Source organism: Sebastes fasciatus, chromosome 4, assembly GCF_043250625.1.
Source record: "Sebastes fasciatus isolate fSebFas1 chromosome 4, fSebFas1.pri, whole genome shotgun sequence".
Classification (NCBI taxonomy): domain Eukaryota; kingdom Metazoa; phylum Chordata; class Actinopteri; order Perciformes; family Sebastidae; genus Sebastes; species Sebastes fasciatus.
In genome coordinates, this window is record NC_133798.1 from 30014266 (window position 1) to 30033052 (window position 18787).

Sequence of the window (18787 nt, forward strand, 5' to 3'; positions counted from 1 at the left end):
AATTTTCTTCTTCAATTATCGTTTAATTATGTATTTCCCTTCTATCATTATTTTCTATTTCTTTCTATCCCCCCCCTTAATTTTTCCTAATAACACTCTGTTCTTATTGAACAATAATAAACAATAATAATAAAAAAATAAATAATAATATAAATAATAAATAAATAAATTAAAAAAATACATGAATGAACATAAACAAAACTCTAAAAAAATATACTAATGTGAACTGTTTTTCCATTCTTCACTTCATTACTTATTCCTCCCCTTAATTTATTTTTCCCTTCTATTATTATTTTTTTTATTTCTTTCTTAATTTTTTTTTTTAAAATGTCCTAATAACGCTCTGTTCTTATTGAACAATAATAATAAAAAAACCCAACTTATAATAATAATAAAAGAAATACATGAATGAACATATACAAAACTCTAAAAAAAATATACTAATGTTGACTGTTTTTCTGGATGTGTGGAGGAGGTGAGGCCGGTGCGGCTGCAGGCTGTGGGCGGTGCAGAGCTTCAGTCTGGCGGCTCGTCTCCAGTCAGTCAGTCGGTCGGTCGGTGTGGAGGAGAGCGGACGGAGCTGAGCGGAGCACCGGGACCCGGGATCTGTACCACACACACATACATACACACACACACGGCAGCAAGACCACAACCCGAGCGACCAGGCAGACCGGACCGGAGCAGCATGGAGCTGTGAGGGCTGCCGGGACCTGCTCCCCAAACAAACACCAAACAAACACCAAACACCGTTTCATTTGTGTGTTAACCGCATCAACAACATGGAGACTACGGGCTGCTGGCTGCTCCTGGCTGCACACTTCATCCTCATCTGCCAACAAGGTAAGACATGTATCACTCATGTTTTGTCCTCACATGACACAGAAACGCGTAAATCTTCTCATGTTGTTTCCACTTTATTGACACCGACTGGTTTTCAACTTGCTGCGCACAACTTTAAAGGTCCCATATCATGCAATTTTTTTTGTATTTTGTGTTTCTACTAGAACATGTTTACATGCTGTAATATTAAAAAAACACATTATTTTCCTCGTACTGTCTGCCTGAATGTACCTGTACATATCCTCTGTCTGAAACGCTCCGTTTTAGCTCATTGCAACAGAATTGCTTGTTTCAAATGCACAATTTCTGAATACGGGCTGTATGTGTTTCTCCGTATATTGAGCGTTTTGATAGTTTAACAGTATTTATATTGCACTTAAACCTGCTTTATAATGTAAAAGACCTGAAAATCTCACTTTTTACAATATGGGACCTTTAAGGTGATTGCGCAGGTGAGCCGGGAAGTGCATGAGCTCTGCCCACAAACACATTAAAGACCTCTTGCGACTGTTTTTCTATTTTTTTGTTACAATTCGAAATATATTTTGCTCCGTTTTATTTCCAGGAGTGAACCTGCAGCGTTCAGTTTTTATGCACCAAATATTTGAAACAAGCTCCCAGAAACCTTCAGGACCAACTCTGAGTTCTTTTAAATCAAAGCTTAAAACGTTCCTGTTTGCTGCTGCTGCCTTTTATTAAACCAGATAATGATCTTATACTGCACTACAGCTTTTACTCTTGTGTGTTATATTCTATTTTAGCTTCTATCCTAGCTTTTATTTTTAGCTTGTTTTTTATTTTCTAATTTTTAAAGGGACTATTTGTATCTTCAGAAATGCTTGTTAACAGCGACACCTGTGGCCGTTAAGTCAACGAAAGTCAGCGTCCGGCTTGCGCTTGCTCGCTCTAAATAGACATGAACGAGCATCGCTCAAAACAGTGAGGCGACACACGTCAGCTAAAACCACAATAACACTCTATATTTCACCTGCTTGGCAGTAATGTTAGCTGATCAGACGACGGTCTCTCCATGAATCAATGCTGATCCTAGTGTTGGCTTTTCCTGCTTCAGCCTCTGGGGCTGACGCAGCGGGGCTCCGCAGCGAGTAACGTTATCGCCTCCCAACCGCAGCCGGAGTGAACAGGGGAGACACTGGCACCCGGTCAGAGATGATAACGTTTCTCGCTGCGGAGCCCCGTCACTTCACAAGACACGGGAAACCTCTGTTGGTCTGGAGGAGTTGCAGCATTTATTTCTGCACAAACGTCCACTGTACATTCACTAGATATTCTCAGAGCTACTAACTCTCCTGCAGTGTGTAGTGTGCGCGCATGAACGTGAGGTGGAGCGAGAACGCGCGCGTTGTGTGAGTGAAGACAAGCAGGCAGAGGAGCAGTCTGTACAGCGTAGCCACATGCGAGCGCACATATATGCGAGCGCACATATATGCGAGCGCACATATATGCGAGAGCACATGGGGTCCCGACCCGGTTAAATTTATACGTGTAAAAAGTTACAAACTGTTTTAATTATGTCTTAATGTTCTTTTGCATTTTGTCGCAATGTTTTTGAATGTTTTTGAATGTTTATGTAAAGCACTTTGAATTTCCCTGTTGCTGAAATGTGCTCTACAAATAAAGCTGCCTTGCCTTGCCTTGCCTTGCTGTGCGTAACGCGTTGTGCGTCTTTGGAAACATTCAAGGAAACGAGTCTAAATCGTTTTTTTAACTAAATTTTCACACGTGGCTGATGATTTTCTGTTGATCATCTGCTCCTCTCCTGGGGTCTGTGGGATCGCAGATTAAAACGTTTGCGAGGCGCAGAGGCGTCACACATCAGCTCCAAACCGGAGCTGTCAAGCATGAAAGGAGAAGTTTGGACACGGTAGTCTGACTGGCTTATTAAGGGTGTCAGAGGCTCCATATCTGGCAACAACAACAGCCGTAATCCTGTAATGCTTCTCAGAAACAGATACTATCATTGCAAAAAATCAACTAATACACAGTCTGTTTTTATTTCCCCTCCTGAAGCCTTTTTTCTAGCATTTGTGTTGTGGTGTAGGAGAGAAACAAATGCATGGAAGTCTTTAAATCTCTGCAGGAATATTCAAGTTATGGTGATTGTAGATGTCAGATCAGGAAGAGACTTTCAGTGTTTGTGGAGTCTGTAAAAGTAAATCAGCTTGTTTCAGGTTTGATTTAAGTGTTTGTTTGGACTGTTCCAACCTGCCTGTTTGCAAAAATGAAGGGATGCACGTTTTAAAAAATAGTATAGTGAGAAACATCCAGCAGGGATGCAGCTTTACATCCAGCCAGGAGCTGTCAGTAGCTTTCAGGAGCCAGTAAACCACCTTTTTTAAATTTGACAAAGCAGCAGCAGCAGCAGCAACAACGCCCTTAATGTGTTTGACTCATTTAGTGTTCAACATCTGAGATGTGATGACATGTGTGATCATGTTTGCTCTCCAGTATGATTGTTGAAAACCTGTTTCAGTGCCAATAGTAAAATCATACTTTTTTCAATTCTTAAAGCTCCAGTAGGTAGAACGTTTTTGGCATCATTGGGCAAAAATTCCATAATAACCCTTCAGCATATTGTAATTCAAGTATTCTGAGAGAAAACTAAACTTCTGCACCTCCTCATGGCTCTGTTTTCAGGCTTTAAAAAATCTAGCCCGTGACGGGAGACTTTGGCCAATCACAGGTCATTTCAGAGAGAGAGCGTTCCTATTGGCCGTGCTCCGGCTGGTGGGCGGTGCTTGGTATTTTCTCAACTGATCTCATCAAGGCTGCCGGGTCACAAACGTTATCATTTTACAGCTAAACAGTACACTACAAGATGTTTCTGAAGACATTTGAGGAGAGAAATAGGCATTACAGTAAGAGAATATTGATTCATATTTGATCAGCGCTGCCTAGATTGACCGTTTGATCGGAGTTGGCGAGTGATTGACAGCTGCTCAGAGACAGCAGGCTCCAGATCAGCTCTGATTGGTTGTTTCCCTCCTGTCCGTGAAATCTTGCAGATGCCGTTAGGAGCACCGGAGGACACAGAGGAACATGATTTTTTTTGTTCATGTCTCATGCACTACTGTCAGGATATAGTGACTGTTTTATAAAAATAACTTTTTTTAAATCATATTTGCTCCATTTCTACCCACTGCAGCTTTAAATGAGCCATACAAGAACTTTGTCAAAAATACATTTATTTTTTAACTGACGGACCCGGTACTGAGTTCGGCTGAGCTGTTTGTTAAAACACTGCCTTTAAAAACTTCATAAAATGCTGTGGTGGTCTTTTTTTCTGAATTGTTTCTAAAAGACGAGGCCTTAACGCGACTAAAACAACACTGCAAGTTTATTTTGTCCAAACAATGTTTGTTTGGCAGTAATTTCAATATTTTAGCTACAAAATCAACGTACGAGAAGTTGTATTTTTACTTTATAATATATTTGACTGTTTTTATATTGAATGTACAGTCTTGACTTTGGATTCTTATTCTTATTTACATTGTTATTAATCTTATTTGTTATTATCTAAGTTTTACTTGCTAAGTCATATTTCATTATTATAATAAAACTACTCTATTTGGAGTCAAAATTATACAATTTAGGTGTTTTTTATTGATGTTATACTGTGCACAATGGTAGAAGGTGATGATGCACAGGGTAAATGTCTTGGCCAAAGGCTACATTGTGTGCACATAGCCTCCTGTAGTGGATATCAGTAGTATTTTATAGCCAGATTCCCTTTTAAGAGGTAGAAAACTCATCTGGCACACTTTGGGTATCCAAGTGGCCAAATGGAGAGTCCACCTGGTCCTATCCTTACTAAAAACCTTTGTAGAATCTATGTGCTTTGTGTTATTTACAGTTGTAGTCAAGGAGTTGCTGAATTAATTCAGTGGCATCTCTGTGCATGGCATCATTGCTATAATGGTGTCTAACACTGTCTAATCTAGAAAACATTTTAGGCAAGGATAACATTTTTCATTTTTCCTTTGGTTCATCACAATTTACTCAGGCATAGTAACAGTCACAATGTTTCTGACACTGGGGATGAATTCTTTGAGGTCTTACCTATCCATAGAGACCAAGATCATGCATATAGACCTGGTAGTTGTGGAGCTATTCTTGATTTATTTTGGGTATGTCTTATCATTATGGGAGTGGGCAAATATGCTGCTTTATGCAAATGTATGTATGTATTTATCACTGGAAATCAATTACCATAAAACAATAACAAATATTGTACAGAAACCCTCACAGGTACTGCATTGAGCATAAAAAAAATATGCTCAAATCATAACATGGCAAACTCTACAGCAGTCAGTGTGCTGACTTGACTATGACTTGCCCCAAACTGCATGTGATTGTCATAAAGTGGGCATGTCTGTAAAGGGGAGACTCGTGGGTACCCATAGAACCCATTTTCATTCACATATCTGGAGGTCAGAGGTCAAAGGACCCCTTTGAAAATTGCCATGACAGTTTTTCCTCGCCAAAATTTAGCGTAAGTTTGGAGCACAAGACATATAAACTGCGTACATTTTTACCAGAGGCAAATTCATGTATTTCGGTGTGTAAAGGCCTTTTGGGTGGTATCTTTTGGAACTTCTCTACTAAAATTTAAAATAAATTTCAGTGTGTTTGTAATAACGGACCCACCGGCGCGTCCTGCAGGGTCGAAGAGGTTTAAGAAGTCAGTGGGGATGAATCAGGATTTGTCACCATAAGCCTGAACACTGGAAGGGGTTTCCAGCTCCTTATCCCCTGGTTTGCCCTCCCAGCCGTACGGTACAGTCGCAGCGTGCCAGAGAGGACACTGATCTGCTTGGTTGAATCTTTTCGGGGGGTGAGACTTGAAACAAAGATTAGGGTGTGGGGGGTAGAAGCTGGTCGGAGCCAGTTTTAGCTGAAGAGATGTGAAACCTTTTGTGCCTGGGCCAGTGAGCCTGGATCTGTGCTGGATGGTTCGGTACCTGCAGAAAGCCTCCGGGCTCCCTCACGCCTCCTCCCTTTTCATTTGGGCTTTTTTAAATGAAGCTTTGCTGAAACGTCGGGGCACAAAGGAGGTGCCAGCTCGCTGAGGAGGCAGCGCAGGAATGGTTGATGGTGGAAGAAAAGACACATGAGGAGAAAACTCAGCACCATCTGTCTTCCCAAAAGATATTTGTGAATGGGCAGTGCCAGCCGTGCCCTGCGCTCCGCCCGGCCTCATGGAGTCTCCGGGCCTCTTGTTGTCTAACAGGGAGTCTGCTGACAGATGGCCGTCACAGTCAGGCAGTCTGTCAGTCAAACACATGCAGGGGGAGGCTGTCGACGTGATGCCCACCACCACAGACACCAAGCATGCCAACCTGGGCCGAGCTTATTTTGTTTGTTTGTTTGTTTGGCTCACAGTGATTTTATTAATTATTATTGGTGATACAGGTGATAAAGGTATTTATTGTTTGGTTTGTTGTCAAGGACCACAATGGAAATAAGTCTTGGACTTCTAGTTGAGATATGGAGACTTAAAAAAGGTATATTACGGGGTCTGATTGCCATCTCAGCTTAACACTTCCAACATTGCGGTCGCCACTTGTTTGGTGTTTCCTTTTTTTAACAAAATTTTCTATCTATCCATCTATCCATCCATCCATCCATCTATCTATCTATACACCGATCAGCCATACAATTAAGACCACTGACAGGTGGTGAAGTGAATAACATTGATTATCTTGTTACAATGGCACCTGGCAGTGGATGGGATATATTAGACATTTTGAACTTTGTGTTGGAAGCAGAAAAAATGGGCAAGCGTAAGGATGTGATAGACTTTGACAAGGGCCAAATTGTGATGGCTAGACGACTGGGTCAGAACATCTCCACAACTGCAGCTCTTGTGGGATGTTCCTGGTCTGCAGTGGTCAGGACCTACCAAAAGTGGTCCAAGGAAGGAAAACCGGTGAACTGGCGACAGGGTCAGACCCAAGGCTCATTGATGCACGTGGGGAGCGAAGGCTGGCCCGTGTTGTCCGATCCAATAGAAGAGCTACTGGAGCTCAAACTGCTGAAAAAGTTAATGCTGGTTCTGATAGAAAGGTGTCAGAACACACAGTGCATTGCAGTTTGTTGCGTATGGGGCTGCGTAGCCGCAGACCGGTCAGGGAAGATCCCAGGACGACCAGCACAGAGAAGCCTGAGTGAAGAAAGAGGAAACTAGGGAGAGAGAGAGAGAGAGAGCTGTAAACAAACAGAAGGTTAGAGAGATGCAGTGGTTTTCAGAAAGTTTACAGTATTCTCGCTTGCAAGACAAACAAAGACTGTAAGTACCAGGCTTAATGCTTTATTGAGACTGGGATAATGGTAATCAAGGCCTGAAGTAATCAAAGAATAAGCAACTAACTGGTGAAAAGATGAGTTTTAAGTTTGGATTTAAAGGCCTCAACAGACTCAGACTGTCTGATGTCTATAGGGAGGTTATTCCACGATAGGAAAAGTCCTTGTAGGATCAAACGTAACAGTAAACACTACACATACAGTAAAGTATGGAAACACTTTGGGTTTCACACATCATGGCTAAAGCTGCATGCTAACTGTCATGGACAGGAAACGTTATCGTATTACGGTAACATGCGGTCAAGCCAGCCGTCACTCTCATCTCCGTGGTCAAATGGGCCGATGCTACAACTGTAGAGCAGCCATATACTGACATTTATGTTAAATACAGTCAAACAGCCCAGATGGAGCTGACCATGGATGTATAAAGAGAACGGAGCTGACGGGAGAGCTAGAGACGCACTTGGAGAAGTTAGAGGAAGTATACACGCGTGACTACGTCCGGTTTTCAAAATAAGGTGTAGGGAACTGTATATACAAAATACATATATGGAAATAAGATTGATTGATTATATTCACCAGAAGTATAAAACATTACATGTCCCTTACAAATTAAAAAGAAAATACCATTAATTTGTGAGGGAAATGTCTTTATTCTTTGATTTTTGGGTTGCTGGAAAACAATTTAATAAATAGTGACTGATATATTTGACTTCAGGACATCTCTGACTACATACATGCTGAAAATCAAACATTTTAATGTATTAATTTAGATATTTTCCAAAGTAAAAGTCGCTAGAAGTGTATGATTCAACTTTTTCCCCTTGGTCTAGTGTTAAAAAAGTTAACAAAAATCACAATAAAACAAAATTAATATCGAATCGGCACCCAAGTATCGTGATAGTATCTAATCAGGAGTTAGGTGAATCATCCCAGCTTTAGTAAAAGCTCATTTGGATTCTGTTTGTCCTTTTGAGGAAAGACACAAACAAGACTGTGGTCACCTCAGATGACCTCTTCTTTCTACCCTCCCATTTATTTCCTCCTGTTTCTCACAATCCTCTCTCTCTCTTCCCGTCGTTTTATCCCTCCAGCTCTGGCTGGGCAGACGTCCCTCGCTGCCCCACTGATAGTCTGGAGAAAAAGAAGCAGATTTCCAGTCGTGGCAGTGGGGGTATTTGATGACCAGATTAGTGGGTATTAGGCTCAACGGCATTCACTCAGGCATACACAGGGGCCACCGGTTTGAATCCTCCCGAGTCGCCCCTCTTTTTCTTTCCACGGGCCCTCGGCTGAATGGAGGCCGGGGTTACGTGGGGAAACAACCAGCCGGGTCCTCGGCGGAGGTCAGCCGAGGAGGCTCGTCCGTCCTGCGCCGCCTCCTCTGGCCCGGCCCGGTGAATTATGCTGTCAGAGGGGAGATTTGTTTTGTAACAGTAGGAAAGGGGGCAACTACAGAAAGAAGGGAGGTGTAAGAGGGCAGATTGAGGAGGGGGGAGGGGGTTGGGGTGCAGAGCAACAGAGAAAAGAAGAGGGTGAGGGGTGGTTTCAGGGTGGGGGGGGAGCATTTAAGCGTGACGCATGATGGCACTGCGATTTGTCCCAGTGGCGGCGGCGGTGAGGAGGAGAGGACGCTGTCACACTGTGAAGCTGGAGCAGAAGTGTGGGAGCGCAGTGTGTTAGGGTGAGGGGGTGCACACACACACACACATACACACATTCTTCCTCCGACGCCTCACAGAGCGATGGAGTGCAGGTTAAGCAGCACTCCTGCCTTCATTAGTCTTCGTTAACACCCCCAGCCTCACTGTGAGTCTCCCATCACTGTTCTCAGGCCTCCGTTCGCCTCACACACTGTAAAAAAACTCCCGTCCTAACAAGTCGTTTGCTCTCAGACTTTAGCAGGTGGATTGTTGAAAGTGTACTCTTTACGAAAAAGTACTATACTTCAAGTTTATTTCATGAATTATACTTAAATAAGTTCAAGTATATTCCCTCGAAGTATACTTTATGTAGTAAGTATACTAATATCAATGTACTAGCAGTACACTTGTAAGTGTACTAAAGTGGTCCACTTTTTAGTAGAGCTGGGACGGTTCACCTATCTCCTGATTCGATGCTATCACGATACTTTGGTGCCGATTCAATATGTGTTGTGATTTTTAAGTATTGCAATTCGATATTACGATTTATTGCGATTTTTCGAGGAAAAACGAGGAAAAACTGTCATGGCCATCTTCAAAGGGGTCCCTTGACCTCTGACCTCAAGATATGTGAATGAAAATGGGTTCTATGGGTACCCACGAGTCTCCCCTGTGTGTTTCATTTACAATTAATCGTGATTAAATATTTTATCCTCTTAAGGACTTCAGAGCAACTTTTTTTTAAAGTGATGCACGAGGGTTAAGATGTCAGAGGCAACCAGGATTGGAGACAACGGTCAGTTTCTTTGAGCCATGTTTCAGTCTTTAACAGTAACATCTTCAAATACAGATTTGGATGAATACTTAATCGACTATAGCAGCTAATTTTCAAGTTATTTATTTGAGCAGTTTGTGGCTTTAGAGTTTGGTGAGTCTCATATTGAGCTTTCAAGTCTTATTTTTTCTTTAAATGATTTTTCAGAAACAACCCTCAGAATCTCAACACCACAATGAGTTAGATCGCTGCACTGAATGAAGAAAGGGACGCCTTTCCTACAAAATAGAAATATCCTGGATGTCTAGTGGATCAGTTTGTACATATTTCTCCCAGCCTGACACATTTGCCATCTTTTGAGAATTTAAAATAATCAATATTTGGATCAACAACACGAGATTGTAAAGATGGAAGACTTCAGATTTTAAGTTTTTTTTAGCCGTTAAAGAGATTTTGTTTTTTGCAGTGCATTTCCTCAGGGCCTCCTTCTTACTCTTCAATCTCCGTTTTCTGTCCTCAGCTCTTAATCTCTCATTTTCTCTCCTCCTTTCACAACTTCTGTGTGCTCCTGCACATCTTCCGTCTCCCACATTTCTCCCCTTTTTAGAGCCTCATGCCTTCATCCTTCTACTGTCTGTCTGTCCTGCTCCTCCTCCTGCTCCTCCTCCTCCTCCTCCTCCTCCTCCTCCTCCTCCTCCTCCTCCTCCTCCTCATCCCCCCCTTAACGTTTTTTAATCCTCCTCCTCCTCCTCCTCATTTGTCTCCTCTCTCGTTTCTGGGCGGGTGAGGGATGAGGGGTGTCGAGGCTGTTTTTTTTTCTTCTTTTGGTTAGCCAACCATCTTGTCTTTGCTGGTGTCCGCCTGGTGCTCTGCCACCACCCTTCCTCCTCCTCCTCCTCCTCCTCCTCCTCCTCCTCCTCCTCCTCCTCCTCCTCGGTACCCACCGCCGCTCTGGACGCTGTAATGGATGACGGGGCAGATCCGGGTGGCCCACAGCCCCTCTGAAAGGGGGGCCACTAACACCGGGGCCCATTGCAGCGGGGAACAAGTGGAGCCCCCGTAGAGTAGCTGGTGGAGAGCCATTTGATTTGTCCTCCACTCTTCTCCCTGTTCTCTCCTCTCCTCAGCTGCCTGCGAGTGTGTGGTCTCCCTTCGATCCTGGATGTTTCGATGGCCCTCATTTCTCAAACCGCTGAATGCGAAATCCAAAAAAAGTGACGCAGAAAAAGGCCAGCGATAAAAGGCCTGCGTGGAGGACGCAGGTCGGTCAAAGTCCTCTTCAGTAAAAGGGCCGATTCGCTCCTTTTCTTCTCCATTCACCGGCTGTTGGAGGGGATCTTAGCAGGTGAATGCGTAGACGCTTTAGGCAGATGTTGCCGTGCACAAAGGGATTCGATGGGCCTCAACAAGGTTTTTCAAGTATTTACAGAACATTTACATTTACATTTCAGGCATTAGTCTGATCCTCTTATCCAGATCAGACTCCATTGAGTGCAGCAGGAGAATGAGCTTAAATTCCTCAATCATCGACATTACAAGCTAACAGTAGCAGGGGGTTGAGCTGTACAGCGCCGTGTCAGGACTCCACAGTCTCCAAAGAAGTAAGAGAAGAAGAAAAGGGACCCAGATATGTTGGGTTTTTACAACAATGTGAAAGAGTGGACTAACAAGTAAATTTCACACAGCGTTAATGGGTTTTCAGGTCACTTGGGGGCCTAAAAACAAGCCAAAAAACATATCATCTTGTAAGGTCGCAACCCAAGGTTACAAATCTCACAGGTAGGGGCATGAATAGCACAACATTACAAGGACAATCCGTGATTTATTTTAGGTGATTTGTGTGTCATTTTGACGCCTAATTGGATTGTAATCTACGATAATGTCCGCAGTTAGGTTTAGGGAACAAAACCACTTAGTTAAGTTGAGGGAAAAACCTCATGGTTGGGCTTAAAATAAGTCTGGAAACTGAGTAAAATACGTACGGAAACAACGTCACATAGGTACAGAAAACACATCACAAATGTCACTAAAAACCCGTGACGAATGTTGCTAATGTTTGGGATGTATCGATCCGACTTTTACAGTCCCGATAGCGATACCTGGGCTTTGGGTATCGGCCGATACCGAGTACGCGCAAAGCCCAACTTGGGCACTGCATGTTGTGATGTGCAACTAAAACGTGTTGTCGGTCGCAAGCGTAAACCGTATATATACAGATACAGTATCTATGGTCGTGGTCGCCGGTAAACAACATTTGGTGTAGCTCTATTGTCGTCCGGGTGGAAACAATAGGGCCTATACACTGTACAGGGCCAGAAACAGGTTAGGATAACAAATGGAAAAGAAAAGCGGGAGAATTGTGACCCTGGGAGGAAACATAAGCTTTTATATTTCCCTGCACCACTGAGAAGTTGGGGACTTTTCTTTAATCAACCTCGGAAAAATGCAAATAAAAGGAAGTTAATTGACGTAGTCTCGTAGACAGGTCCTGGCAGAAAGCTACGTATGTCTTTATGTAGCCTTTGTTTGCAATAATAAAGGAATATCGCGTTTAGGAATCCATAAGCAGAACCGAAATTAAATTTTTTTTTCCGGGTACCTGGTACCCTACCTGTGTGTGTTCTCATAATTAGAAATTACAATCTGAACGTCTGTAACACTACAATCACTTTTTAAACAGAAACAGATCTAATTCTGGAGCAGTTTCTGAGGGCGTCATTATGACCCAAAGTCTTGGATTCAGGTGTGTCCGGTCTGAAGGTAAATACCTGCAGCTTCAGACTCGCATAGCGCTGAGCAGATGTTTTCCCCCCAGAGGCACTCACTCCTCGGGTCCAAGGAAAATTTGCCCTCCTCCTCCTGGTCTGACTGGTTGTGCACACGTCTGCTCCTCAGAGAGAGGCCTCAGGTCGTGTTGACACACCTGAACTGTCGTACAAAGATCGCAAGGATCTGGGGGGAAAAAAAACAAAAACAGCTGCACTTCACCCATGAGGCCCGTCTGCAGGGAGAGGCGTGTGAAAGCTGTGAAGAGTCAAACCTGTCAGTCAGTGAAGAACCAGACAATTACAGCAGTTAAATCTAATTGGAAGCAGAAATGGAAGTTTTCACATTGTCTCTGAACGAGGCTGAAATTGATTTGGAATGGAACCAAAGCTGATAACTGCCAGATGTGCTGTTGGACCCACAGGTCGCTGTCACAACGGGGATGTGTTTCTATTGTGTACAGCCATGCTGTTCTTGTTCCACTGCTGCTCTGGTTAGTGGGCAATTAATTTATTTTACTGAAAAAATCCAACGACATTTCGTACTGATGAACGCATTGAAGGGGGACTCCACTGATTTTACTCATCACTGTGCGTTTCCAGATATCAGGGAGTTCTACTGAACATGTTTTAAAGTAGTATAAAGCCTTTTGTGTGTCTAGAAGGAGCTGTGTGAAGTCTGATAAATGTCCTCAAGTGATGTCACTTGAGTCAGCGTCGGTTGAAGACTACAAGTTAGAAAAGTAAAAACATTTAGAAAGAAGTGAGACCTCTGTAGCTGCTCATCTCTGCTGCCGGCTCGAGGCTCCAGGATACATTAGCTACTACTAGCACAGAACTGTCAGCGGTCAAGTTGCATTGTGGGTAATGTAGGTGGCAGGTTTTGACAAGGAGGCAGAATGTGTGCAATAAAAGAAGCCATTTTCATTCACATATCTTGAGGTCAGAGGTCAAGGGACCCCTTTGAAAATGGTCATGCCAGTTTTTCCTTGCCAAAATTCAGCGTAGGTTTGGAGCGTTATTTAACCTCGTTCACGACCAGCCAGTATGACATGGTTGGTACCAATGTATTCCTTAGGTTTTCTAGTGTCATATGATACCAGTATCTTCACTCTATCTTTAAAACAGAGCCCGCTAAGACCTCAGAAAGATTGATTGCGTTAATGCATTAAAGAAATTAGTGGTAATAAAATGAATTTGTGTTAACGCGGTATTATCGTAAGATCATAAGTAAAGATAAAGATTTTACTTTAGACAATAAAACATCTGTTTTTTATATATTTTATGTTCGATGCTTCCACCCACAAACTATTCAACATAATAATGTGATAAAGAGAGAACACCTGTTTTATAAAATGTGTTTTATGGGCAGATAACGATGAGGAGGAAACATCTGCCATCATTGGTTCACTAGATCCAGCAGAAGTGTGTCAAGGTTACAGAAGGACAAAGTGTAAAATCCATAATTTCCTCTGTGTCTCACCCCACCCTCCCCCCCTGCTGCTAATTTCAATTAGGTCATTCCTCTAAATAGTCATGCATCCCCAAGGCACCGTCACAAAATGTCCGCCCGTTAATGAGCTGGTGATCGTGCTGATAGTGTTCGCCTGGTTACGCTGAAGCAGCTCGCTGGATTCACGCAGGTGAAAAAGCAATTAGTGTGTTTGGCTGCAGACCTGAGGCTCCTGCATGGCGACATCCTGCCGCGACCTGCAGATGATGTAGCGTTGATATCATTTGGAGCTCTGCGGTGGAGGCGGGACATCCTGCTGAGGGAGAGAGAGGACAGGTGAAGGGTTGTCTGGACAGACGGCTCATATTTTGTAACCTGACGCACCAGATGGTTTGTTACACAGAACCGTCAGAGAGGACGTCATTGGAGACTGTTTGGAAAAGGGCAGGAACTTTAAAAAAAAAAATAAAATACTTGGCAGGTGATTGGATGAACCATCTGTCAATCAAGCTCTTGCTGAGGCAGGACTTAAAATCTGATGTTTGATTTCGCTGAAGTTAGATTTTTGTTTTGTTTTTGGAAAGGTTAGATTTAAAGTTACTTTGATACAGTGTGTCATCCCCCAGAAATGTTACAGTTTCAGAGACTTTGTTTCCTGCATTATGGTGATTTAAAAAAAAAAAAAAAATGGCAAAATAATAAGTACACTGTAACAACATTTTTTAATCTTCAATACTTAAAATTTTACTTTTAATTCCTAGAAAAAACTAAAAAAGAATACAGAATAATTTGCCCCTTTGGCCTAAACAAATAATTCATCAGTTTTTATTCATTCATTCATTTTTTGCCCCTGCTTGAGTATTTCTTTCTCTTAGTTCTCTCCATTTCTCTCTCCTTCTCTCACTCACTGAAGGTCCTTTCAGATGCAATGCGACAGCGCCACCACTGCGCTCTGAAACCTGTTATTTCCAACGGCTTGTGCCACGCCACGACGTGTTTTTGCAGAATCCAGCAAAGCCCAATATTGGGCGCTGCGGGTTGTGTTGCTAGCAGCTCTCCTCTGCCAGTTAACAACATTTGGTGTCGCCGGGTGGAGACAGTAGAGCGTATACACGCTGTACAGAGCCAGAAACAGGTTGAGATAACAAAAAGGAAAAAAAGGTGTGAACATTTGTCATAAATCGGGAGAAATGTGACAGAGGATAGTTATTTAGTCTCCTTCCTGACAGGCATGACATGATTGGTACCAATGGATTCCTTAGGTTTTTATAGTTTCATATAGTTTCATATCTTCACTCTAGCTTTAAAACTGAGTTACAACCTAAAAATCGCAAGTTGCGTTAATGCGTTAAAGAAATTAGTGGCGTTACGACAAATTTGCGTTAATGCGTTATTATTGTGTTCATTTTGACAGCTTCTACGTTTAAAAGAAAGGAAACAACCAGACAGTGTTTTAAAATGTTTATACAAGTTTTCCTCTTTTTTAATGATTTTATATACTTTTTTTTTATAAAGCAAAAAGTAAGAAAATGTATTCAACTTGACAAAAGCAAAACATTACACTTAAAACCTGTGAAACTTTAATCGCTTAAGATCTGCATCCCATGTTTTTTCATCTATTTCCCGTCATCTTGGAGCTACTTTTGCTTTTTATCTATAAAGTTAAATCATCCATAAGCACAAACATTATTCCTATCAAGTTATTTATATATCGCTGTTAAAATAGACATCTCTTTAAGATGTGAGCGTGGACAGCCAGTATCTGTGGGTTTGCTCAGTGTTTACTGACTGTTTTCCCCAGTTGGCAGCTTATAAATCCTACATGACTTGAATGCAGCATTAGCTCTAAAATTAACTCGATAAATAATCTTTTAACCAGACACATGTTCTTATAGACATCATTAAGAACATCAGTGTCATCTTAAGCCTGAGCTGAAGAGTAAATTAATTAGTAAAAAGTTTATAATATAAGTAGGAGCCCTTCTCACACACACACTTCCTCTCTCATTGTCTTTGCTGTGGGATACAGCGTTGGCTCTCTCCTTCGTCCATTCAGCTCCGGTGTTTAATTAAGTCGTTTTTCTGTTAGAGAAGCTTTCCTTTGGGCCTCTGACAAACTGTTTCGTCACCGTGTGTACGATTAGATTAGAAACACGTCTGCTGGAACCAAAACAGCTCGGCTTGGAACAGACGCTTCATACATTTTGGGGGAAATCTGGGTGAAGAAGGAAACCCACTGCTCCTTCTCTGGTGATCATTTAAACGAGAGTGAACCTGTCGTAGCCTAAATCAGTCAGAAAGGGTTATCTTCTGTACGGTGGCCTTTTTAGGACACCTCAGGCTCAGCTCGTCAGACTCGGCTCTACACGGTCACACCTGGTTCAACTTTAGACTCTCAGATGGATTTTGTTAGTCTGTTAGTCTGAAAAGTTGGAAAATAGTCCCAGGGTTGATTGCTCACAGGTGAATCCATCCAAATTGGACCAATTAAAAAGGCTCTGCAGGATGTGAATAACAGAGGCTAGACACAAGTTGTTTGTCACTATACATGAAGTAGTGCTGGGATGATTCACCTATCTCCTGATTCAATACTATCACGATACTTGGGTGCCGATTCGATATGTATTGCAATTTTTAAGTATTACGATTCTATATTGCGATTTATTGTGATTTTTGTTAACTTTTTTACCACTAGACCACGGGAAAAAGTTGAATCACACAAATTAGTGGTATTTTCTTTTTAATTTATAATGGACATGTAATGTTTTATACCTCTGGTGAATGTAATCCAATCAACCTTATTTACATATATGTATTTTTTTATATACCCTTTGTTAACACCTTATTTTGAAAACCCGACGTAGTCCCACATGTCTACTTCCTCTAACTTCTCCAAAGTGGTCTCTAGCTCTCCCGTCAGCTCCGTTCTCTTTATACATCCATGGTCAGCTCCATCGGGGCCGTTTGAATGCATTTAACATAAATGTCAGTATATGGGTGCTCTACAGTTGTAGCGTCGGCCCATTTGACCACGGAGATGTGAGTGACGGCCGGCTTGACCGCACGTTACCGCAATACGATAACGTTTCCTGTCCATAACAGAGTTAGCATGCAGCTTTAGCCGTGATGTCTAGCTCTGCTTTTCCTGGAAATGTGTGAAACCCAAAGTGTTTCCATACTTTACTGTATTTGTAGTGTTTACCGCTTTGGATTTAAAATGTGAGGGTGCAGGTCGTATCCACGCAGACCCTCCACTGTTTTGTGCTTCCTCGTTTCGGCTCGCTGCGGTTTGTTTTGGTTGGAGGATACGGAACGGCTTCTACCTTTTAGCCAAGCAAGCAACGTGGCTCTTAAAACAAATGGCATTTCCATCAGCCTGAGCTGTACTTTATATTGGTACTAAGTATTTATTAGAAAATGTTAGCATGCTAAAAAAACACATACACAAAAAAACAGCAAAACGATAGAAACTTTTTTTAAAAACAAACACCAAATTACATCAACAAGCTGGCAGTGTCATTCGGTAACAGTACAAGCACAGTCAGTGTTCAAACAGTCCTTAATCCTGTTTTTAAAATCATGCATGCTTATAAAATAATCTAGTTTAAAGTGTCTCTGTATAATATACATAACTTGTGCTCATGATCGGAGGTTCCAGCTACTGATAGTTTTGTGAGTCAGTAGAGAACATCGATATGGAAGCAGTTCGTGCAATAGGCCTTTTACAGAAATGTACCATTCTACAGTTGTATAAGGAAGATAAACCAACTTTCTCATACAAACTGCAATGATGTGCGCAGAAACCTGAATCAGAGACAAATCGTAACGCTAATGATGAACTTGCATGCGTATGTGAAATATCACCATAATCGATTGCTGATAAAAAGGTCACTTGATTTATTTTTTTCCTTTCAGCAAAAGAGAAACAGCGTTTATTTCTATAATAGAAACTTCACCCTGAGTTTCTTCATAAGACACTCAATACGATGTTTCAAAGACAATGAACTGAGTTATAACCGAGTGAGTTCAAGCTGACCCCAGTAACTGATCTCTGTGACAAGCAATAATAGAAAATACACAATGAACCATGGATGATTTAAGAGATACGGTGCCTCCACTCAGCTTGCTGCCTATTCGTCCCAGTCGCCACTCGTGGTATTGCAATGAAAACATTCTGCAGCCAACATTTTAGAGACGCCTATAAAACTTTTCTCAGGACGCCTCCAACTGCAAAACAAGGTCAATTATTAATCTTTTATTACGAGTTTTTAATCCACAGAGGTTTTATATAGTAAAACCTTCCCAGAGCCATGTGTGATGACATCTCCTCAGAACATCAGGTAGTTCTGGGTCACCTCGGTCTGGAGTCTGCAGTCGGGATCAAATTCATGCCAGTTTGATTGGCGGTAAAGTTTCTGTAATCACAAATCCACCTGGACGCTATTTTGTTTACATATCACCTAGATGGCTCCCATAGGGAAAGCTCTGAATGCCACAGGGATGTGATTTAAGAGACCACCAGTCCCCCCCGACATCCACACCGCTGCTTTGTTCTCTGATTGATGCCAACATGAGCCGCATGCTGCATACATTTAGTGCTCCCCAATGTTTGTTGCTGTGTGCTAAATCATTATTTATGTTCTGCTCTGTAGTAACTCCGACATACTGTAAAGCTGGCATAGCTATACCAGCAAAGGTTTAAGATAAATAAAGTAACTCTGAGATTGTCGTACCTTTCTCAGTTTCACTTTAAATCTTCCTCTTCCTGTAAACAAGTGGCTCTGAGTGGGCGCTCTTTGTCTAAACATCCCAGTGGCTCTCTGGTTGTTCGGAGCCGCTGGCTGTGGAGGTGACGGCCGGGCAGACCGACAGAGAGAAGCAGTCTGAAGGTTTCGACCGCAGGGTTTGTTGAGATTGATGCAGCAGAGGCTGGCACACGGTGAACAGTGGGCAGGTACCCAGCAGACATTCAGCAGCTGAATAG

The 18787-nt window shown here is 42.3% G+C and overlaps 1 protein-coding gene across 4 annotated transcripts in view; it reads left to right on the top strand.

Moving 5' to 3' along the window:
• The first annotated feature begins 491 nt into the window (after nucleotides 1-491).
• Nucleotides 492-18787, top strand: part of ptprz1a (protein tyrosine phosphatase receptor type Z1a) — a 92069-nt gene continuing 73773 nt past the window's right edge. For all 4 annotated transcript variants that reach the window (XM_074633516.1, XM_074633517.1, XM_074633518.1 and 1 more), the window contains exon 1: nucleotides 492-843. In XM_074633516.1, coding sequence (XP_074489617.1) covers nucleotides 783-843 — 61 coding nt within the window. In that variant the 5' untranslated portion in view covers nucleotides 492-782. The remainder of the gene's footprint in view (nucleotides 844-18787) is intronic.